Source organism: Sinocyclocheilus grahami, unplaced genomic scaffold, assembly GCF_001515645.1.
Source record: "Sinocyclocheilus grahami isolate Dianchi unplaced genomic scaffold, SAMN03320097.WGS_v1.1 scaffold237.1, whole genome shotgun sequence".
Classification (NCBI taxonomy): Eukaryota; Metazoa; Chordata; class Actinopteri; order Cypriniformes; family Cyprinidae; genus Sinocyclocheilus; species Sinocyclocheilus grahami.
This window is the reverse complement of record NW_015505416.1, coordinates 98,407-124,116: the sequence shown is the minus strand read 5'-3', so window position 1 is coordinate 124,116 and position 25,710 is coordinate 98,407. Positions and strand designations below refer to the sequence as shown.

Genomic DNA, 25,710 nt, shown 5'->3' with positions numbered 1-25,710 from the left:
ATATATACAACTTTTTATTAAAAAATATTTATTAGACAGGGCCTAAAACTGTAATAATGACTAAAACTAAAACCATACAGTTTTGTTAATAAAGTAAGCATTAACTGAAAAAAAAATACAACAAAACTTTTACAACTACTATTACTAAATTAAATTGAAAACAGAATATATACAGTAAAAATACATTCAAAATAATAAAAAATATTAAAAACTGTAATTGTAAATCAATAATAGTGCAAGAACACTAGTATTAGTAAATGTTGAAATTATCAGTGACAAAGATTAGTTATTTATTTATTTATAAGTAATGTAGTTAGCTAATGTTGACAAATGGATCCTTAATGTAAAGTGTTATCAAAAAATATACTTCCAATCAAGGGCACCAAGTGAATATGTGTGTGTGTGTGTGTGTGTGTGTGTGTGTGTGTGTGTGCATGTTTATGTGGTTTATGAGGACACAAATTTGTATAATAACATGGGTATGACATAGGTGTATTACAACGAGAAGGTGATTTATGAGGACATTTTCAGTGTCCCCGTAATTCAAAAGGCTTATAAATAATTCAGAATTAGTTTTTTTGAAAATCTAAAAATGCACAAAGTTTCCTGTAAAGGGTAGGTTTAGGGTTAGGGTTGGTGTAGGGCAATAGAAAATACGGTTTGTGCAGTATAAAAACCATTACGCCTATGGAGAGTCCCCAAAAACCATAAAAACAAACCTGTGTGTGTGTGTGTGTGTGTGTGTGCATGACACTTTATCTGGCTAACCAAGTAAACCATGTTCAAAGAAAGGGATCTTGGTTTTCTTATCAAAATCATGGTTTACCCAACCTCTCCTTTCATATAAGATCCTCTCCTCATCTATGTTGCTTTTTCGGCAGCACATAATGTAAGACAGGAGCAGCTGTTGTTCATGGTGTTTTGCTCTTCCCATGTTATCTCAAGGGATGCCCATTTGAGCACATTATTTTCCCATTAAAGCCTACTGACAGCTGGTTAAAATGTATTCCGCCTTCCACCAGTTACAGTTTAGGACTATGGGGTGGGATGTGAGTTAGTGAAAATAAATACAGTTTTGTGTTTGGCTCAAACCTGTTGCACACTTGAAAAAAACATGAATAAATAGTGAGGTGTAACCTCACCTGCACAGGTAAAGTACCATCCAACCCATCTATTCACATTCACCATTCCAAAACAGACCTCATTTTACTTCATTTTCAGTGTGTCCCATCTCATCTTTCATCTAACACCGTGTTATCATTGCAGAACAAACATAACGAACAAGTCAAACTCTTGGATCTAGATACTGACCTGTTGCTGGTCACACAGGTAAGGTGGACAGTGATTGGCTGAAGTTTCTTCACACCCCCCCTTGGCCTTCCCATGATCCTCCAAGCTGTCGTTGTGATTGTAAATGTACTAGAAAATTCCTCTAGCTGTAATCTAGCTATAAGTTAATAAGTAATGCACTATGGCCCATTCTAGACTCCAGTAGAGTCCCTGTACGGGAAAGTAAATGTCACTATGTCACTATGAACAGTTTATAGCTCTGCTAAATCCCTCGTCTCATGCATTGTACCTTTTCCACTAGTCTACTGGAAGTAGTCTACTTACTCATACCTGACCTTTCTTTTTCATAGTCAAATGACAGAGCTCTTATAGATGACCCCAGTCTGACCCCGTTGAATAGGTTGGATTTTGTGTTCCCATGCTAAACGTGTGGTTCATAAATAAACTGGAGAAATGTCCTCTTGCCCTTCTCCCCATGTGACCATGTGCACACGATTTTACAGTGCTTTCAAAGGTTGCGCACATAGTCGTGTTCTTGTGTGTGCTGTTTTTTTTTTTTTTTTTTAGATTAGAGACATACGTGAGGAGACATTAAATGCCAGCATAACGTCAGAGAAGAGACCACAATTATTCTTTCATAAAGAATGTGTTTTAGCCCTTTTGTAGATGTGGGTGTGAAAAAATAGAGCTTTTTAGGAAAGAACCCTGTGGTCCAGCCTCAAGCAAATGGATGTACGAAAGACTTTTTAGAAGCAGTGTAGAAAAGCTTTTCTGTCATGTGCCAGTCTCTTTAAACAGTTGAAAAATGCTCAGCTGCTCCCTATACACTCTTAAAAATAAAGGTGCTTCACGATGCCATAGAAGAACCTTTTTGTCTAAATGGTTCCATAAAGAACCTTAAACATCTGAAGAACCTTTCTGTTTCACAAAAGGTTCTTTGTTGGTAAAAAAAGGTTCTTCAGATTATAAAAAAGGTTAGAAAGAGATGGTTCTTTAAAGAACCTTTGACTGAATGGTTCTTTGTGGAACCAAAAATGGTTCTTCTATGGCATCGCTGTGAAGAACCTTTTAAGCACCTTTATTTTTAAGAGTGTAGCAGCACACTGTCTGTTCCAGGTTCTGATAAACAGACTCAACAAGAACACGGTACCACAAATGAAAACAGGTGTAGCGACCGTTGTAACTGTTCTCTTCGTCTTTAAGGCATTTGCCCTCCAACCACTTGTGAAATAATCATAATTTTTTTTTTTTAAGTATGAAAAATGTCTGCTTTAAGGCCCATAATACTCATTAAAAAGACGTAAAAAGAAATTTGAAATACCTGAGCATCGATATACTGTTAGCGAACATCCCAACGTGCCCATGCCGTCGGGAGCAGCGTTCAGATGAATATGTAAGCATGTGCTCCACACTTTCCTCTCAATAACAAAATAAATACACTACAAAAATGACAGTGCTGAGAAAACAGCAGTTAAGAAAGCGTCTGATCATGTAGCGACGTGCAAATGTTTGCACCAGCTCTGCAATTCGAACTACAAACAGAAGCGAACTACAAGCAAACTTAATTTTGGCCTGATTTTGTTTGAAATTACATATTTTGGGGCCTTTAACAGCAAGAAGAAGCCTCTGCCCACTGGTTACCTCAGTACAATCTGATAAGTACATCATGATTTATGGTGGTTTTCACTGCAAAAAAATAATAAGGTGCAAATATTGCCACAGTCTTGGTGAAAAGCTGCAGCAAATTCAGTCATTTTTGGCCACAAAAATCTGAAAAATGTCCTGTGAAATCCTGGTGGGATTGGTATGCCCCTGTTCATAAATAACCCTGAATACAAAATATATCCCAAGGAAATGAATTCATTATCTTCCTAGAAATTAGCTCATGGTGTGATTTTATGCAAATCCATGGTCTTGTATGGAAAGGCCTGAAATGGTTCGTGTAACTGAGCCGACTGTCTGCTTGAGGAGCAAAACAGATAGACGGATGGATGGATGGATGGATGGATGGATGGATGGATGGATAGATAGATAGCTGTGTGCTGTACATGGCTGGTAGGTACAGGAATCATCATAATCATCCTTTGTGTTTTACATCATTTTATAGCAACCCCCCATCATTTATGTAACTTTTATAATGTATTACATATCTCACTATCATTTATTATTCAAGTCACCTTATTCAAACCACTGTTTGCCCAAGGTAGGTTCACTATTCTGTGACAAAGATTAGACTGACATGGCAGTGAGTGCTGAGGTGAAACAGGGCTGATTTTATGCTGGTAAATGTTCTTCTTTCATCTGCAGAATATCAACCAGTTAGAGCTTTTTGGAGACATGTCCACCCCTCCTGATATCACGTCCCCCTCGGTGAGTGACTCTAGATGCTAAAATATTATAGTAAGAGTATGTTCAGAATGGAATTTTATCATATCGCATGTTGAAGAGTGAATACTGCATTCTAATTAAAGGATAGTTCACCCAAAAATGAAAATTCTGCCATCATTTACTCACCCTCAAGTTGCTTCAAACCTGTATGAATTTCTTTATTTTGCTGAAAACAAAAGAAGATATTTTGAAGAATGTTTGAAACTAAACAGTTCATGGTCTCCATTGACTTCCATTTAATTTTTTTCTTCTTCCATATACTATAGAAGTCAATAGGGGCCATCAACTGTTTGGTTACCCATATTATTCAAAATATCTACTTTTATGTTCAACAGACACTTATACATGTTTGGAACAACTTGAGGGTGAATAAATGATGACAGAATTTTTGAATGTAATCAGTATGTTATTTCGAATACAGTTGAGCAAGTTGTTGAGCAAATGTAGTTTATTATAAAGCTTCTCTTTTGACTGCTTTCCTCTTCCACAGACCCCAGCATCTCCAGCTAATACTCTGGACCCCACGCTGGCCCACCAGACTCCATCCGAACTGTTCACCCCCTTCAACCCCGCCTCTGTACCCTCAGGTAGGAGAGATTTCTCTTTCAGACATTGTGTGTGTGTACAGGAGAAAATAATACCAAGAAAACAGATAAAGGAGACATGGAACGGGGCGGATGCAAATTAAATAATGTGTCTGTCTAGTTCTGGCTAAATAAGGTGTCCTGTCCTCCTGCAGTAGAATATGAATGCTCTCATTACTGGCTGCTGTACTGATCTGCATGATAAATACCTTGTAGAGGACACAGCGTTACCCCTACCTGCTCTGGTGGTACTCTATATGTGTGTGTGTGTGTGTGAGAGAGAGAGAGTGCATGATGTCTTTTTAACATGCACATCTGTTCTGGGGTCATATCATACATTTTTATTATGCTATTTTATTCTCTTATGTCCACTTAGTCAAGGTTTTTTGCACCACAAATGGACAGAATTTAGTTTTTCATCACCATTTTCGCTTTTTAATTCAATTAAACAAATTAAGTAAAGTCACCTTTAATTCTACAGTGCTTTATACAATACAGATTGTGGAGCCTCACAATGATAAACATCAGTCCAGTGTTGGTTCAGTTCAGATAGGGCTACATGATAAATAATATTTTAATCGGGATTCATTTCTGCTTCCATCGATTTATTAAGCATAATTTTAAAATATTTTAAGCATAATTTAATTAAACTTGTACATCTGTATACATTATATTATTAAAAGGGGGGGGGTCATTTATATATATATATATATATATATATATATATATATATATATATATATATATATATATATATTTACTCACCCTCTTGTCTTTTTAAAGCTGTATGAACTTTTTTTTTTGTCTCAGTGATTTTGTCCGAACAGTAAAAGTTAATTAGTGCCAAATGTTGTTTTGAGCCCCACTGACTTTATAATGGACAAAACAGCTGAAACATTCTTCAAAAAACATCTTCATTTGCACATATGTTTTGCAGAAGAAAGAAAGTCATACAGATTTGGAACAACATGATGGTGAGTTACCCGAAACTAACTGAAATAATTAAATATACTACATAAAATCTTTTTTTTTTTTTTCAAAACACCATCATGGTAACAAACATGATGCTAAAATACTGCAATAAATATTAATTTAACGAAATAAAATGTAACATAAAACCCTAATGTGCATAACTGATAAGAAAAAAAACTAATACAAAACATAATTATTTAAATGAAAAACCATCAAATGTCACGTGTCACACATTTAAATCTGGCAATGTCAATTTAAAGGTTTTCTTCTCACTTCCAAAAATTGTACATTTAATGGTATCTTCCAGTAAAATTACATTAAATCCAAATTCAATTAAATCTATGACAATTGTATACCGTATTGCATAAAGGAACCCACTATTAACTAATTAGCAAGTTTTTACCAGAGCATTTTTACAGTCATTTACTGGTATGTAAATTCTGATCATTTTGTACACATTGGACTCTGCATTGTAAAGTGCTACCACTTTAAATTCAGGAACACTCGCTATACTGATATTTGAACCAGTTATTAAAAACAAATAGCCCTTGTGCAGTGATTTTGCTCTCCCTGGGACATCTGTTCCAGCCAGATTGACTCCCTCTGAAACAGTAAACACTACAACATTGATATGTGTGGAATCAAGTAGTGTATCATCTGTCCCATCTGTCTTCAGTTCTTTCCCTCAGTCAAACTCCCCTCTGTGTTGTAAATTCATAAACACCAGGCTTGAATCCACCACACCTGTCCTGATGGGATTCTCACAGTTCAGTTATGATAGCATGAACACATTTTTCACCCTTGTGAAATCCTTCTGGCTTTTTTCAAGTGAGAATTTTTCCCCAGAGTGCTTTGGGGGCGTCTGGCCCTGCTGGCAGTATATTGTAAGTCACTTTGGATGAAACTTGTGTGTTAAATGGTGTCTAATGGAACATAAATCATCTGAATAAGTACACACTGCTTAATTATGATATCATTTAAGAAACCTATCAGAAGCTGTGCTGTATAATATATAGTCACTATCTGCTTTCTGTATTTACAAAATAGCATGAATTTGAGCTTTTATTAAACAGTTACATTATAAAATAAAATTAAAAAAAACATTTTATTAAATTAATTAATTTAGTGTAGTCCAGTCCTCGACATATCCGCGGGATACCAGAGATGTGCTCCAGGTTTTGCTGTCCATGCATCCTGAATGGCAACCCATTATTCCATCCCATTTGAAAATGGCGGATCCATAGCTCAAAATGACTGCCAGGGGCCCATCATGGACCAGTGCAGGGGTGCGCTGCTATGATGAGACGGCCCATTGCTACCTGACTGGATGATGGACATGTGCAGATTTCAAAATTCACATATAGAACTTCTCCAGGCATCCCACTCACTGGACCTTGAGAAAACCACAAACCGTTACTACAATTCCATGGGAACACTTCACAGCTGACAGGATGGATCCAGTGCTGTGTTGTCTTTTCCAACCGGAATCCATCAGATCCATCATGTTACCTTGTGTCAAATGTTCCCATCCCTACATGAGGTGCACAGCTCAGTGACATGATGTTAGTATCAAAGGTTGAAGAGTAACTAGCTAAAAGTAAAACATGCTGCTAACATTAGTTTTTCAGTAGTGTGACGATAGCTTTTCCAAAAACAAGCTACACTATTAATGTAGAAGCGAGAAAATGCTACATTGCTATTTTGGTGAAATTGTACCGCATGTGCAGAAATAAACATGCTCAAAATTGTATTATTGTAACGAGGAGATCCAGGGAAGCAAGAGGAAACAAGGATCTAAATGCAGCATACTAACCAGGAACAGAATCCAGGAGAACAGAAAACACGTATACTGACCAAGAACTTAGGAAACATATATATAAGGCTGTAGATAGCCTACAGACAAGGGCTAATGAGGAAATAAAACACACCTGGAGAAACAATCAAAGGAACAAAAAAAAGAACTACAAACCAGCACAGGAAACCGTAAACTCAGAGGGAAGAACTACAGCATTAAAAAGTCCAAACACAAGATGAAAACATGTGGCAGTTGCACTATTTATTCAAATCATTTAGAAAGTAATGTTATGTTTAGTTAAATACTGCTTTTCTAAGTAAATGGTATTTAGTGTAAATGCTTTTAAATGCTAATTTAAACCCTAATTTTATGCCAAATAAATAAATAACAAATGTAATTTTTATTATTTATATAATATTTATAGGTTTAATAGTATGTATCGTAAATGAATATAGAAAATAAAACTATACAGAATTTATCAAATATTCACCATATTTTTGTAAAAAAAATATATATATTGAGAAAACATAGATTAGTCAAAGTATGTCAAATTGTATTATTACACTCTAAAAAATGCTGGGTTGTTTCAACCCAATGTTGGGTCAAATATGGACTAACACAACTGTTGGGTTAAAAAGCTAATTTAAAAATTTAACCAAAATTTAACCCAACAGTTGGGTTAGTCCATATTTGACCCAACATTGGGTTGAAACAACCCAGCATTTTTTAGAGTGTACATTCAGAAATTATGTAAAATACCAGTAAAAAAGTGAAACATTTACAAACACTATTTAGAACAGAACATGAAAAATAAAAGTATAAAAGAAACAAATTAGTTTACAGTGAAACTGAAAGTACCGGTGTCTGGGAAATGTGTTATACAAATTAACTTAGGCTCACACACCTCTCTCAATCAGCATGAATCCAAATCTGTGCGTTTCACGCATGTTTTACGTATTTAATGTTAATTGCATTGTATAAATCGCTTTTGAATTGAAGTGACAGCACATTTCAGATAATAAAAATGGCGATTTACAGTATATTCTGGAAAATACAACAGATTCTTCTCTTAACTTGCCAATGGCAACACCTACACAGAGAAGCTGTGACTGTTTCCAGGTCTTTTTTAAAGATAAAGCAGCATCACAGCGTCCCATTGTGTGAACAATCCAGCTGCAGGTGATCTCACACCTCTCTGCCGCACAGCGGAATATTCTGGACACGCTCCCACAGTGCATGTGGCATGTCATAGAGATAAGAGATGATTTGGGGTTTTATTATTTGAATCAGCGTTATTCATTGGAAAGAAAGAGCAAGATGTGTAATGAAATAAGCCTCAATGTGAAATGAGTGAGACTGTTGTAATGGCCTCTTTTAAAGGGCGTTGCTATTCATTAAGCCCAGGCCTATTGTGAGTAGTAATTACAATAGTTCATCTGAGCCATAAAGACCTTTTTCATTATGAAAATCTAGGTCATCTTACCCCAGTCATCAAGAGATCTATGGCTGCAGCCTGAAAGTCCTTTAGCGAATGCTAAAGGTTACAGCACAAGCTCGTAATGAGGTGTACGTGATTTCCAGAGCATTTTTGGCAGGAAAATCTCATTTGATAGAGCTTTGTGAACTAAGGGTGTGTTTACATAACACCATTTTCAACTAAAAACCGAAAACTTTTTATGCGTTTTGGTTGTTCATTTACACAACAGTGGCCTGAAAATGCAAACTTTTGAAAACGGGGTTTCAAAAATGATACCGTTATCGTCTCTGCGTTACGAAACTACGAAAATGTGAATTTATGAAAACGTTGAAGTCATGTGCATGTGTATTATATACTCAGTCTATATGAATGTATATGTGTGCAGATGTTATGTTTCTTTACAAAGTGATATCACCAACTACTGGCCTACCATGCTTAATACGGTGTTTTTAGCCATTTTTGTGAATCCAATGCAATGACAGGAAAAACTTTTCTGTTTTAGTACAATAACTGTTGTGTAAATGTACACTAAAAGTCTCATTGTCTCTGTCCTTTAGGTTATGTGACAATGGGAGCCGTGCCGCCTGCATGGGCGCAGCAACAGTTCGCTGCTCAAGCTCCATTAGCTTTTGGCGTCCAGTCCCCAGTGTCCATCACACAGGTCTTACCAGGCACTCAACCTCTGATCTGGGGTCAAGCCAACCTTTTCCCTGCCACCCAGCAACAGTGGGCCGCGATGGCAGGGGCTCACTTTTCGCCTGCCGCTTTCATGCCTGCCCAGACAGTAGGGCCGCTTTCTGCTGCCATGTTTCAGACACTGGCTCCCATGGCGGTGCCCATGTCCTGCGAGATGCCCGCGGCAGCCATGGGTGGAGCCGTGGCAGGAACCTCGGCCTCCACGGCCTCTAGTCCGCAGCACGGAGAATGCACGCTGCAGAGACAGGAAAAGATGAGCAAGGAGATGTTTAAGGACTTCCAGATGGCAAAGCCGCCCTCCATGCCTGCCAGGAAGAGCGAGCAGCTTAGCCTGTCCAGCACCACAGACGCTTTCTCCAGCTACTTCAACAGAGTGGGAATGGCGCAAGACACGGACGACTGCGACGACTTCGACATCTCGCAGATGAACCTCACGCCTGTCACTTCCACCACACCCTCCACCAACTCACGTGAGTTGGATGTTTCAGACTTATGCCATGCGTTCTGTGATTTTGACTCGGAAGTTATTTTAGAAAAGTTTGATGTTCTTATAAAATCATCATATTAATGTTGGTTTCATTTGGTTTAGAAAAACTTTTATATCAATTTTAAGAAGAGTTGCAGGTCAGTTCAAAATTGCATATGGTTTAACCATCAAATAATTCATGAGTTCACACTTACAGTACATATAATCAGATTGAGCAAATAGTAAGCATATTTGGCATGCTGTCCAAGGGGAGGGCTCTGAGCTCAGAATATAGCCCCGAACCCAGAGAACTCCCCATACCCCAAGCTGGGATAACAATAGTTAGTAGTGAGGAGTTGGGGTGGAGGGGGGATGCCAGAAAAACTGTCGTGGGACAGAGTTAAGTTGGCTGTATATATTTGCTATCATGCTAATTAAGTTGATAATCTGAACGTGCTCCACTTGTGCTGAATTAATTGATTTTCTGAATGTGCTCCTCCCGAACTTTAATTAAACATCATAAAGTAATTTTCCTTACACCTTGAATACACATGATTGAACTTGTCAGCATAATCATTATTTTCAATATATATATATTGTTTTTAACTTTATATTTTTTATAATTTTAACAAATTCAAAGCCATTTTTATGATTTTAACAAATGTCGTGAATTATTAAATTCTACATATCATTATGTTTTTGAAGAATCACACAACATGACATTCTTACGACCTGGACCAACCTTGACTTGTCAAAAGTGTCATAAAAGGACCTTGACACATAATCATGAGGGCTGTATGATACCATTTTCTGTTTTATGAATTATTTTCCTGCATATTTATGCTAGTTGCATCTACTTTTTATTAGTTCATGCATTCCTTAAACCATGACTTTTAGCATTGTCACAGGAATGCCTCCACGGCCACAGGAACTTCAATTAACCTTTCACTGATATCTTAATTATGTAATACATTTTTGAATAAATCTATCGGATAATGTCTAAAATGTTTAGCAACTTCCATTTTTTCTTTCAACATCTAGAGTTTACAACAGCCAACATTTAAATGATTATATCTCAGCAACAGTTTGGAAACATAATAATTATCTTTAAAAAGCTGCAATTTTCCTTGTTACTTGACTGCATAAAATTCAAAAAGCGTTTCTGGGTCAAGTGACGCAAAATGAGCAGGTCAGATATACACACGTGTTAGATTTTGCAAGTTGACCAGAATATATGTTTTTAAAATGATGTGAACTGTATTTATCTGATTTTAGAGGTTGGTAATGGTAAAGTTAGGCTTAGGGATCGGTTTAGGGATGTAGTTTTATATCAAAAATGTTATTTCAGGAACGACAGAATCATTATCCTGAAGCTCCATTGACCCTAAATGCGGTACATCAACAAAGAAGACTAATTCCACATAGAAGAACTTACTATCTTTCTCTCTCTCGCCTCTCTCATTGCAAGCCTTTAAGAGTGCTGACATGGCTAGACAGGCTTTATCTGTTTCCTACTACAGAACTTCAAACTCGCACCTCATCCCGTCTTTCATCAACACATCCATTTTCACTCAGAGGTTGAAAGGTGGGCTTTGATGCTGTTGCCCAGAAGGCATTGTCTTTAGTCAGCGTGAAAATGACAATTAGTACTGCGGTGGGGAGCGACGGCAGGGGAAAGAGAGAGTCAGTCACAGGCCCAGCTGTGCTTCTGGCGAGCTGTGTAATTATCACTGATCTCTAGGGAGTCCTGCGCTGTGTGTTGGGCCTGTTTGGATCCTCTCGCTCCTGTAGTGCTAATTATTGCTGCGATGGAACTTCGCACGTTTGCACACAAGCAGTCCCTCCGTGAGAGACATACTCATTTATTAGGTGTCAGTAAGGGATTTCGGTCCACACTTTCTGACAGGTTTTGGGCTTAAATGCATAAGTTTATTTACACTGATCTTGCCTAGTATGAGCAAAAGCCAAAATGCATTCCCCTAGGTACAACTCACTCTAGTTTTGAGGCAAAAATATCACTGAATGGCACTAAAAGTTAGAGTTTTATTTGAAGAGTCGGCATGAAATAGGGATGTGACAGTCTTTTCTTCACTCTTGTGATGTTTCTCTGAGTAAAATGGCTTCTTGAATGAGAAAATGAATGTTGGGTGGGACTTGATTTTGTCCATCAGGTATTGACTGGATCATTGGATCATTGGCTCATTGCTCACGCATAAATAATTTACAATTAAACACTTCAATATTTCATTATAGAAAAACAAATTGTCAATTTGGATTTCATGGTGACTTTAACAAACATAAACCACATCATCTAATCCAAACCAACAGAAAATAACTTTTACTCAGCCTAAAGCCTGGAATACACTAAATTATTTTTACCCAGATTTTTGCCCTGATTTGCATTTTAGATGAGTTATGCTATTTGCTGAAAGTCTGCAGACTCCGGGCAGTCCGAATTGACAGATTTCAAAGAAATCGTGCAATTTATGTAGGATACAGACTCCAGTTTTTTAGCTTCAGACTCCGATTCTATCGAATCAGAGAATATCAAACATGTTATATGTGTTTCTGCCTGTTTGGATTGACTTGAAGTCTAAAATGACTTGAAAGTGTGTAATCCACAGTCGTTTAGTGTGTGATGCCCAGTTTTTCTCTGTAACCATTTACAAAGTCAGCAAGACTGTTTTGATGCCAGGTGTTTTAAAATCTTTAAATTCAAATTCAGATCCAACCTTTAACAATAAACCTGCCTCAACATGGATTTGTAACCACAATATTAAATCCAAAATTCAACCTCAGATGAGATCACAACATGATTTTTGATTTTGTTGTTTTGTTTTTTAAAAAACACAGCATATTGAGGATACATTCTGTCAGTTTGTGGGTTCCCTGAGAGCCAAGCTAATGACTTTAGCATTGTTAGCGCCATGCTAGAGCTAAAATAGGTCTGCAACAAAATATTTGTAGTTGGAAATTTCACACAAAATTAAAAATCTGCTCTGCACAACTATATCTTGTCTTCAGGCTATTTGGTGACTTTGTGTGAGGGGAAAAAACTGTAGTCATTATTAACCAATAACCTTCTTGTTTTGATTTGTTTCAATGGAAGTACGTCAAATCCCTTCTAGCACCCTGTGGACATTTCAAATAGAAACTGCAGCAATTTGTAGACTTCCAGTCATTTTAGCTGTACAAAAACAGTTTGATCGATGGTGCAAACCGGTATTTGTCTCATGTTATTTAAATTTCAATTTGTATCATATTATTTCAGTTCATTATAATCATAAATACACTTTTTAGTTGCACAAAGTTTTACTGTTTACAGCACTCTTTTATTCTATTTATCTAGTTATGTACCTATAGCGGCTAATTAATTGGAAGTCTGTATTGAAAAATAATGTAGATACATATTCATATTTTTTTTCTTCCTTGAGAACAAGTAGAAAAAGACTCACTGTAAACCTTACATGAAAATGAACACATTAGATATTAAAGTACAAAGACTATTTTCTTGACTGAATGCAACTACCGTTAAGCATTCACTGCACTGTGCTGTGACAGCATATGGTTCCAGAAGCAGTGCAAAGTTGCATGAGCTCAAAAAGGAACATTGTTTTCATGTATAATTGATCAAAAATTAGCCTCGTCTTTGATGTAAGTGTGAAAATTTCAGTGCCCTTCCTATCAGACAGCAACAGATATTTAATTATTCACCCAGGGGATGAAAAACATTTTGTACCTTCTTAGCGTCGCCCAACAAAACATCAAAAGCTTTGAATCAGTTAATATAATAAACAAGTGTAAGATTGACTCGGTTTGGCCCATTACTAACCATAAATCTGGCCTTTTCCTTCACAGCACCCACCCCGGCCCCTCGGCAGAGTTCTCCATCAAAGTCCTCATCCCACGCCAGTGACCCGCCCACCGATGACTCTTTTGGTGAGGCAGAGGGCAGCCCTAGTCGGAGCGGAGAGGAGGATGCTGTAAGTGATTTTGAACGGGATTGTGGGAAATGTAGTTTTATAGGGTAATCATCTAACTTGGTTACTTGACATAGAATACTGTATGTATATGGATATTTTAAAATCAAGATTTTAGATTAGGATTTATATACATGTATATGGCAAAATAGATATTTTAGATTACTATTTTAAAGTATTTTTGTGAACATCAAAATTCCAATTCAGCAATATGCTTATCCCATAAATGCTTTATTATCATTACACAAAATACAGTCAGAATAAAAACCTAGAGTTTAAGTTTAGTTTATTTTATCAGCTCTGACTTTGAGAATACAGCAGATAAAAATGTCTTCTGCTGGCTACCCTGCTTGAACCACTGTTGGGCCCATTACAGTGTTAAATTAGCTTGTGTAACTGTCAAGATGATCATTATGACCTTATTACTCGCAGAGATATTTCTCAAAGATCATAGAGATTGCAGACTTACCTGATTAATATTGTGAAACTATAAAGACCTATTACATATCCTGATGAAAACTGAAGTATTAAAAGTGAGCCTGATTCTTCCATAGTGCTTTAATATTTATATTTCATCATATGAATTATCACCCATAAAGAATGTAGCAAAATATATATATATATATATATATAAAAGATATTATCCACCAATTTTTTTGTCTAAATGCATAAAAGAAAAACATTTCTGACATGATTTAGTCATTCTCATGTTGTTTCAAACTTTTTCAAAACGACTTACTTTCTTCTTTGGAAGGCAAAGGGAAAATAACCTGTAGTAATGTACTGTTTTCAGTCAAATGAATATGGACTACAGATTTCAAGGTTCAAAAAGTATGCAAGAGCATTAAAAAAAGTGGTTTATATGGCTTGTATTCGGAGTCTTCGAAAACCATGTGTTAGATTTGTGTTTTGAACTGAATGTTCATTAGAGTTCATGAGAGAAGTACTGATGTTCAGTTCATGAATGAATCATTTTGTTGAGTCATTTGATCCAGTTCACAAAACCATTTTCAATCATTTATTCATGTATTGGACTAATCTTGTTCTCAGGTCATTGACTTGCTGATTCATCCACAGCAGTTTATCTTATAAATAACATTAAATATCAATATGTTGATCACTTAAAGCAGGGGTCACCAGACTCGGTCCTGGAGGGCCGGTGTCCTGTTGAGTTTAGCTCCAACTTACCTCAACACATCTGCCTGGAAGTTTCTAGTATACCTAGCAAGACCTTGATTAGCTGCTTCAGGTGTGTTTGATTAGGGTTGGAGCTAAACTCTGCAGGACACCGGCCCTCCAGGACCAAGTTTGGTGACCCCTGACTTAAAGGAATAGTCCACCCAAAAATGAAAATTGTCATCATTTACTCATCTCATGTCATTCCAAATGTGCATGACGTTCTTTATTCTGCAGACTTTGTTGTGTACTTTTGTGTTCAGCAGATATGAGGGTGAGCAAATGATGACGCAATATTCATTTTTGGGTGGACTCTCTGTTTAAAGCCACTACATGGTTTTAGAAGTCCTACTTATATAGCGAACCAGTCATAATTCCTATTTTGTGAAACGTGTATAACGACAAGAGAGTGAGTAAATGATGACAAAAATGTAATTTGGGGTGAATTATCCTTTTAAGTCTTGCTTGAGATGCAGTGTAACCACATCAGTGGTGACGTCCACTGTATTTCATACACACGCACTTTCTCTCTGCTGATTTCTATCAGATATGACTCATCAGAAAATGCCATGGAAACCCGACTAGTGCACTTTCTCCTTTCTTTTATATTTCAGCTGAACAAAAAGTTTAATTAGCCTGTGTGTGTGTGAAATGGCTTTGGGCTCCACACTCACTCAGTCAGTCACACTGCACACCTACACACACTGTGATGAGGTGTTAAGAGTGCAGCTCCTGAGGGAATATTCATAAAAATCCAAACTGCTTTAGTCCAAAACCTTTCATGCGGGAGCACAATACAGGAGCCTTTCTAACCGAGGGGTTTTCACAGCTCCGGTAATGGCCGCATGTCTGCGGGGACTTATGAATACATCAGAGTGTGGGTGGACGAAGGTGGATTAATAAATGTATGAATGAATAGATGGATGGATAGATGAATTCTTTCTCCTTTTTTGCACATTTACAGCACTGTGTATACTTCTGTTTTACTGTTGCAGGAAAAAGCATGTAAACTATTGGATTTCCTTTTCCGGCTGCTTATTTTCTTGTCTCTTCTGTCCTTTTCCTCTTTTTCTCTCACTGTCTTCTTTCTTTTTCCCAAATCTTTTTCCTTTCCCTTACCATTCTTCTCCTCTCTCTTTCTTTGTCCAGGCTGGAGACTCCCAGCAGTCTCCGGGTGCGAGTGAGCCTCAAGCAGAGCCTGAGAGCTCAGAGACGGACAGTCCTCAGGTCGGTAGCTAGATAGCGGCAGGTCAGGGTAGGTATCTGTCCTCTTTTTTTTCCTCTCTTCTGCGTGTCGGCCTGCTTCAACCACCATGACGTCACGTCAGCACACCTTCACCCGTCCTCACCACCATTACATAGACCCACACATCGTGGCCGTGTGTCGTGGTGCTCTTTCTTTCCTCTCTCTTTTGTCTTTATGCTTGTTCTGCTCTCTAACTCTCTTAGGCTGGGTTCACACAGTCAGTGTACTAACAGGTGTGACTCTTGATTTGTCCTGTTAATATAATTATAGATCTGAATGCAATCCTCTGTAACCTGTGTGATCTTGAATAATGCCTGTAGTGATATGGTAACCATCGTGTAACAATAGTAAATATCAAGACTTTGGATTGTGTCTTTTAGTGTTTTGTAGTCTGCATTGTGTTTTGTAGTGTTAATTTTGATTCTAAACTAGATTATTTCTGCTATTTTATGATGATGATGGTTCTTTTGTAAAGTCAAATCAAATGATTAAAATATTATCTTTTAATGCGAACAGTAAACATCTATAATCAGAAATATTGTTACAAAGCAACTTTACAGACAATATTGCCTTTTTTTGAGTGTCTCAAAACGTACTCTGCAAGAATGCATTGAAATGATCAAAAGTGACAGTAAAGACTTTTACATAGTTGCAAAAAAATCTACTTCAAATAAATCATGAATTAAAAAAGTGTATCACAGTTTCCACACAAATATTAAACATCACACCCATTTTCAAAATTAATAATAATATTTTTTTTTTACTAGAATATTAGAACATTAGAATGATTTCTGAAGGATCATGTGACACTGAAAATTCAGCATTGCCATCACTGTAATAAATTAAATTTTAAAATATATTCAAATAGAAAACGGTTATTTTAAACTGCAATAATATTTCATAATATTGCTGTTTTTGATCAAATAAATACAGCTTTGGTGAGCATAAAAGATTACTTTTAAAAACATGAAAAATACAAAACAATGATAATAAATAATAATAAAAATCTTAACAACCCGAAATATATAAGATATTTTATAAACATAGAAGATATTTTATGATAATTCATAAAACTTTATTACTATTTAGATTTTTTTTTATTATTTCTTAAAGTTAAAAAAATATGACTGTCAGTAGAAAAAAATATTATTAATTAAACAAATATTTGGATTTGTGACTTTAGAAAGCAAACCGAAACACAAAAATTGGCATTAAATTAAAATGGTAACTTTGACAGCCCTATAAATAAATTTTTCAAAATTTTCTGTCAAATTTTCTTCATATAAGCATAACTGTGTTTAGCACTTGAAACAGGACTGACAATCATATACTGCTACTGTGTGAACATGGCCTTATTCTCTGCTTTCATTCTCTCTCTCTCTCTCTGTATCTCATCTTGCCGTCCCTGCCTGCTGCTGCGATCACTCTTACGCTGGTGTGCATCTCATGGGAATATGGTTTATATGCCGTTATTGTGTAATTTTGTTTTGTTTATGATAGAGTATGAGTGAGTGTGTGCGTGTGTGTCCCTTTAATCCCATAAAGTGTCCTGATGTGTGTGAGTATCAATGCTTTTGAACTTATTTTTTTTTAAACAGCAGTGTAGCATGGTATACCCATGAACAGCGTGAATGCTCCACATCTAAGTATCTGTCGTGTCATTTTCTGATATACAAAATGAGGTCATGAATGTTTTTATAGTGTCACTCATCTCAGCAAAGCACAACATAATGAACTGATCTGAACCGAAGTAAACCACAAGGTCTGACATGCAATCTGCTACCTATAGATTCTTTTTCATCTTTGAAATCTGTCATAGCGAGTAAAAGCATAGAATAATGCTGGTGCTTTAAACTCTGAGGAACCATTATAATTATATAACAGCCTCTGCTCTTTTCTTTTTTTTATTAAACAAACAAGCAACCGTGCATATCCTTCCCTAATTGTGTTCATCTGTCTACAGATTATACAATCCTAAATCAACACTAATCCAGTTGGCTGGTAACTTTATTAGGAAATGCAACATAATACATTACTTAAATTGAAATGTACAAATGATAGTCTGATGATGAGAACATAAGCAACTTGCATTTTAAACAAAAGATATTCAAATAAAAGACAAGAAAAGGTGGCTACTAAAAAACATGGAGGTATGCTTTTATCTTAAATCTGTATGAAAATATTTTTCGAAATTAAAAATAATATTTTTTTATTATTATTGTGTATAAAAACAATACAAATGCATTTTGTGTTAGTATACAAAGTTTGAGGTCAGTAAGATTGTTTAATGCTTTTGAAAAGCATCTCTTATTTTCATTAAGGCTGCTTTTATTTGATCAAAATACAAAGCAGTAATATTGTGAAATATATTTTTTCATTTAAACACCAGTTTTCTCTTTGATTATATTTTAAAACGTTATTTATTCCTTTGATGGAATAGTAACATTTTCAGCATCATTACTCCAGGCTTCAGTGTGACGTGATCCTTCAGAAATCATTCTAATATGCTGATTTGCTGCTCAAGAAACATTTATTATTATTATCAATGTTAAAAACAGTTGTGCTGCTAAATATTTTTGTGGAAACCATAATAGCTTTTTTTTGTCAGGATTCTTTTATGAATAGAAAGTTCAAAAGAGCAGCATTTATTTGAAGTAGAAATGTTTTGTAACATTATATATGTCTTTACTTTTATTCAGCAATGATGCATTAAATTGAACAAAGTAACAAATATTAAAAAACTAATAAAATACAAATCTTACTCACCCCAAGCATTAAAAAAGCAGTATATTACAGTACATTGTCTATGTAATTTTTAAGGGCACCATGGAATGAAACAAAGTAGCACCATGATTTCTTTTTAGACTTTGGACATCCAAAATCAAATGGCCTCTGTGCGGTTGAGGGAAAGTGAGCGATGGCTCTATGGTACCTGTCTGGAGGATACATGAGCTCATCAGGATGAATCATTAATGAAGGGCTCTGGCAGCCAGAGGCTTGTTTCTCTGACTGAGGGAAGACTGATGTTGCAGCCTCATCTGTACCTGCCTAATGATGAATGAAGCTCTGATCCCCACTGAAATATTAACACACCTACATACACCCCTATAAACACACTTCCAGTACAGCAGATGTGGCTGTCCATTACTAGACTAAAGAAAAACAGATTCCTGGCTTTGTGGAGGAAATCTTAGCAACATTTCAGTTTGAAGGTGATTTTAAGAGGTCATACAGAAGTCTTGAGAAGTTTTATCAAAGGAACCTGACATTGTGACTTTGTGAGTGCACATTTTTACCAAATACAAACAAAAAAATGTTGAGGGTAACGGCAGCATTTATTGCAGAAATAAATTGCGTTTACATGCACTAGAATATTCTAATGTTAATCATATTCCGATGGTGTAAGCCTCATGTAAACGAATTAACTTGATTGCTATAACAAGATATTCAGCTTTTGTAATCTGAATTACGGCAGCTGGCATATTCCTGTATTAATCATAATTTTAGGTCATGTAAACACCTTATTTAGAATATCCACCATAACTGAACATCTATATACTGTATAATTGCCTTTACATGCGCAAGAATATTGGTGATGTCAGTCATATTCCGGTTGTGTGCGTGCAATAAATGCATTAACCTGATTGTTATAACAATATTAAGCCAGTATTCTGGTTTTAATAATCTGAATAAGGCAGCTAGCAAATTCCTGTATTAATCCTAATTTTTTTTCAGAATATCCACCACAATTGATGAAAATATTTTTCCCATTTTTGACTAACATTTTACAAACAATAAAATAAATGTCACGGCTTACATTGCAAGAGTCTAATTTCCAATGTTTTGCGAACCATCATGCTATTGAAAAGACATGAATGAGAACTAATGAGTTGATTAAATTCATGTCCAGAAATTCTAAAATACAGCATAATAAATTGCAAGAGCGTCTCCATTATTTCCAGAAAAGAAAAGGAGTTTGGAATATGCTGATTACATGTAAATAGGAATATTCCAATAGCTCTACAACATGTAAACATCTTTTTCAGAACAAGAATCTTAAGTAGAAAATGATGTGCATGTAAACGTGGTCATTGTGTGTTCAGACTCAGAATATTAAAGTAATTGGTGTGTTTTATAACTAATCTGCATTGGATTGTGGTTAACTGTGTTTTATGGCATTTATGTGTGCTGGTTCTCCATACAAAGGGCAGCAAGAATGATCAATGAGAGCTGTTGTTTCCCGAGAATAAATTGTTTTGATTTGTCCTGTATATGGTCCCAGGATGATTTTGTCTCTGATCATAGTTACACAGCACATCATGAACTGAGCTGTCCATAGTAATACTGCGTTTACTGCGCTTGAAGCATTATGGCTGTATGTGTACTGTATGGTTGCAGGATTATAGTACAGGTTGACTGAGGATGATGTTGTTCAGGAACGGTATGCATGCTCACTGACAGTGACCTTCTGTTGGCATATAAGCCAATAGCAGTGTTGCCAGATCTTACTAAAAAACAACAAGCAACCTGAAAATAATGGCTTAAAATAATACAATAGACAAATTTCAAATGCATTTTGCTACACTGTAAAAAAATTCTGTAAAATTTACGGTAAAAAAAACGGCAGCTGTGGTTGCCGGAATTTTACCGTAAAAAAATACGGTAGCAATGTTTTAGGTTTTACAGTTTTAACTTAAATTTACAGTTAAATGCCGTATTTTCATTAACTGATATAATGTTAATATACCAACCTACTGAAGTACTAAACACCATCATGGTAACACACATGAAACTGAAATAATGCAATAAACATTCATTTAACATTAGGTGTAACACACAACCCTAATATACAAAACTGATAAGAAAAAACTAAGAACAAACATAGTTATTTCAACAAAAAAACATCAAATTTGAAATGTAACGCAGGGAATTCTGGGACTGTCAATTTACGGTTATTCACTGTAAATTATACGGTCTTTTTCACTTCCAAAAACGGTATACTACCGTAAAATTAATGTCCAATACATGTAATGTCCAATACAGTTTTTCACCATATATAGTAGGGGAATTTACCATTAACCATTTAACAGGTTTTTACTGTAGCATTTTTACAGTCTTTTACCGTTAAATTCACGGTCATTTTTTACAGTGTACAAAGTGTTTTCAATAATTATACCCTTACAAAAATAAATAAAATGTCAATTAATAAATCTCTTGTGCTCTCATGCACATACATCTATGGAAAGGACAGGAAAAAACATATTTTAAAGAAGAAACTGATTACGGCGATTAATAATGACATTATGTCAGAGAACAAGTGCGCTTCAAACTGTACAGGTATGTGGATTTTACAACTGCAATTAGTTGTCCATCAAACTTCATTGTGCTGAAGCTGAAACACACAACTGGAAATAAGTTAAAAAAAGAGTTCAACCTATGACATTATGGAAAACGGATATGCTGCCATTAAAAAGTTTAACCAATTTTTTTTTTATCAATGCTGTTTTTTTGTGCTTTTGATACATCAATGAATGTTTCTTGAGCCGCAAATCATACATCATAATGCTAAATATGGCAGCTGTGCAGACTTACAGTTTGTTTATTTATTAGTGTGTTTTTTTCTTCTTCTCTAGAACAGGTATGTAAAACTAAACCAGCATGATTTTTTTTTTTTTTGATTTAAGATTAAGAAGCACAATTTTATTCCCCATTTGAAATATTTTATGAAAAAGCAACCTTGACCAACAATTTTGTCGATTTTAGTCTTTCCCTGTTAACAGAGATAGCAGTTATGCTGGCATGACTGGGAATAGCTGCCTGAGATGTAACCAAAATGGCAGTTGAGTGAAATTACTTTGCTTACAAGGTATTTGCTTGTAAAAAGTGGACATGGCAACACTGTCTCTCTTCCATTTATTTCATTTTCTCTACCACTTTCACTCAGCAGGGTTGACTAATCCATTTCCTTTTCTCTGCCTCTCACCTGCTTAGTCATCCATTCCTTCCTTATGTACCTGCTTAGTCATCCATTCATTCCTTCATATCTTTATGTACCTCCTCCCACTACTCCTTTTCACTCTGCTTTCCTCTTTTTTCCCCTGTTTCTTTCATTTCATCCTCTGACTTTTTCTCTCAATCTCATTCCTGCTCTCTAAAACACTTATCCTGTCATCTCCCGCCCTGTGTGTCCTTTCGAGCACCCGCGGTGGGCACAAAGGTCTGTAAGTGAGTGGTAATTGCCGTGCATTCTGAGTCAGAGCTTCTGATTTGAGACTGTAGGGTTCTTCAGGCCGCAGGCTGGACACACACTGACTGGCAGCTCTATTGTACCTTATCTAAGCCTTCCTTTGCTTCTTGCTGCGCATATTTTTTAGACTGTTCAGGTTTTTTTTTTTGACAGGGTTTTGAGGCTTGTGAAGTGGGTAGTTCTGATGCAGCTAGTCTGCTATTATTGAATATATAAAGATTAAAAATATCGGAGGTAGAGGAAGAGGTTTATTGAGTCACTCATGTGGCCACTCTTTCCAGCTGCTGTGGTGTAGCTTTTGCAGTAGCGTAGAAAGCAGTAGAAAGACCTCTGTTTCCACCTGGTGTTGATTAGGAGGAACAGCCTAATTGACATATCACATTATGTGACCCAAATCTGATCTCATTTTTTCTCCCTCTCATGTGACACAGATTTTAGATCACAATACAAATCACATTTTCAAATGTGATCTGGGTTACTTTCATATATTATTATTAATAATAATAATATAACACACACACACACATATGTTATCAGACAATAAAAAATACACTTTTAAAATCCCTTAACAAGCCCTCTGATAAGTATACAATTTACAAATATTGAGGATAGATTTACATATATCAGTGCATAATATATTTTTAACAAATAAATATGGAAAGGCGTGTTAGACCTCATTAATAAATAGACCTGTTAACAACAATAAAATAATAATAATAACAATAAAAAAATAATAATAATAAAATAAAAAACTACTTTAAAAAGGCCTAAAAAAATGGTCACTGGCAAAACATTTAATTATAATATAATTATAATTGACAAAAAAATATATAGTCAGAATACACAGGTAATTTTCAAGTTGTCGTCAGTAAAGAAATATGCTTTTTGTGTCCAGATGGTGTATCACATTGTCTAAAATCATAGTGACTGAAATTTTCAACTGTGATCTGGGTTATTTTCATGTATATTATAATAATAAAAAAAAAAAATCTATAAATAATCCAGATATCAGATTTCACATCTGATAAGTATCCAGTTTATTGTTAATTGCCCTTCAGATCCCATTAAAATATGGATCTGTGAACATTAAAATTGTACACTTTTAAAAGCCCTCAAAAAAAAAACAGTCACTGGCTAAACATATTATTATTCAATTAAATATTAGTGATAAATATGTTGCTTGAGGGAAGAAAAAAAAAATACACAGGATACACAGCCGTTTTTGAATAGCCATCAATGGAGAGAGAGGCTTTTTGTGTCCAGATGGTGTAGTTACAACTTCTACCAGTTGGGCCAAATGGGTCAAACCTTGATCCATCAGAGTTTTCCATCTGAGACTGACATAAAGTTTTGTTATTTCTATCTAAATAACCTTACTCTGTTTGTGTTCAGGGGAAGGACCCTCTTTATGCCCAGATCAACAAGGGGAAGAAGTGAAGGATCATGGGAACTCTGCACAGACGTGATCAGCGCTGGGGGGAGCAGGAGACCAAAATACTGGAGATCAACTGTCTGCCCTGTGTGTGTGTGTGTGTGTGTGTGTGTCTGTGTGTGTGTGTGTGTGTGAGAGAGAGAGAGAGAGAGAGAGAGAGAGAGAGAGAGAGAGAGAGAGAGCACGTGTGCCTGAGATGTGTCTGTGTTTGTATGATAGTGGTCGCTCCAGCCACAACGGTCCACTTCTCCAAGCAGCCATCTCACTAGAGTCAGTCCCGTCCCCCTCACAACTTCCTCCGTTACTCCCCTCCGCAAGGAACAAGAGGGACAGACTCTCTGAGAGAGAGAGAGAGAGAGAGAGAGAGAGAGCACGTGTGCCTGAGATGTGTCTGTGTTTGTATGATAGTGGTCGCTCCAGCCACAACGGTCCACTTCTCCAAGCAGCCATCTCACTAGAGTCAGTCCCGTCCCCCTCACAACTTCCTCCGTTACTCCCCTCCGCAAGGAACAAGAGGGACAGACTCTCTCCATACCACTTTGTTTCTTTCTCACTGTGTTTTCTGGACATGACAGCGGGGCATTGTGGGTGATTTCAAGCCTTATGAGCCCAGCTCTGCAGCTTCATTCATTCTCTTTGTCCTACTTCCAGTTTCTGACTCTATAGAGACCGCATTACGGGAAAATCTTTCGAGAGGTGCCTGTCAGACCCCCGATCACGCATCCGACTGAGAGCCTAAGCGCCATCAGACCACCGGATCCATCTGTGACTTATGCGATTCATTTGGGTTCGTTTGGTTTTCCTCTCCCACATATTTGAGATTCTGCTGCTAGAAAGCTATGCAGAGCTAAAAAAACCCCCCACATCTTCTCTCTCCATGGACCCTTCGGATGGAGAATAGACACGAGGATTGACTTTTGCCAAATCTAAGATTTCGGAGCAGCTGAATCTGAATGGGGAACTCGAGAGTACGAACATTGCAAACACATGCGATCAAACTGTTCCTTCTCTATAGCTTTTGTACAATACTAATGAGAAAAAACAAAAACATGAAGTTGAAGTGGAATTTTTATTTTATAAGTCAAGTGGAGCCCTTGAAGTCAACTTTAGATGTGTTTTAGGGGTAAACATGGCTTTAAAATCTGATCGTTGGTTTGCCAAACTCATTTTGTAAATAATAATAATTATTATTATTATTGATAATAATAATGACAGTGACGATGATGACGACAAATAGTAAATGATAATACTAATGGTTCCGATTAAAACAGTGTTAATTCCATACTGTGGACTACCGTGCCATAAAATAGGCTGGCCTTAGTGATGCAAACTCCTCATGAAACCCAAGCAATATTAACATGTGTCCCAAACTCCCAGAGGTTTATGTTGCTTTCTCACGATCAAAGCGTGTCGTCGGTCTTTTGATTTCAGCAGGATGTGTGTTTTTAAGTGGCCTGAAACAAACCCGAGAGACTGTTATTATGTTTTTAATGCCTGAAAGGGTCCATTGGTAAATAGTTGGGTGTCATATTTGTGTGATCTCTTTTGGTTTGTTGTCAAGGTGAAGCTGGTAACTGTGATGGAGAAAGACCAGAGCTTCTCAACGTGTATGTTAATGCAGCAATCACAAATATGGATGTACACGATCACATAGACATACATCTTCATGCAGACACACATTCACAGAGACCTTAAAGTCAATATGACAAGTCATGTTAGTCCAAAGAAAAATAAAGTCTTCTTATTCTGTCCTCAAAGTGTTGAACTTCCATTTTGATTAACATAACCAAGCTCAAACAAGCAGCCTTTAAAATCCTGACATTAATTAGATTTGAATTGTTACAATTGGCTCCAATCTGACATGTAATGCCCACTTTTCACAACTCACTCAATTCCCAATGTGAAGTCCTGCCTTGTATCTTGTTGAATATCCTGTTTTACTGAGAAATATGTCGCAATAA

The 25,710-nt window shown here is 36.3% G+C and overlaps 1 protein-coding gene across 5 annotated transcripts in view; it reads left to right on the top strand.

Moving 5' to 3' along the window:
* The window catches only part of LOC107597792 (disabled homolog 1-like), a 171,127-nt gene extending 147,044 nt beyond the window's left edge, over positions 1 to 24,083 (top strand). Inside the window, exons 10-16 of one of the 5 annotated variants that reach the window (XM_016288972.1) lie at positions 1,267 to 1,329; positions 3,598 to 3,660; positions 4,169 to 4,265; positions 9,064 to 9,672; positions 13,527 to 13,651; positions 15,974 to 16,051; positions 23,710 to 24,083. In XM_016288972.1, coding sequence (XP_016144458.1) covers positions 1,267 to 1,329; positions 3,598 to 3,660; positions 4,169 to 4,265; positions 9,064 to 9,672; positions 13,527 to 13,651; positions 15,974 to 16,051; positions 23,710 to 23,754 — 1,080 coding nt within the window. In that variant the 3' untranslated portion in view covers positions 23,755 to 24,083. Of the gene's footprint in view, positions 1 to 1,266; positions 1,330 to 3,597; positions 3,661 to 4,168; positions 4,266 to 9,063; positions 9,673 to 13,526; positions 13,652 to 15,973; positions 16,080 to 23,709 lie in introns of all 5 variants that reach the window. The other 4 variants (XM_016288973.1, XM_016288976.1, XM_016288974.1 and 1 more) reach the window with 4 other exon arrangements.
* Positions 24,084 to 25,710: the final 1,627 nt, after the last annotated feature.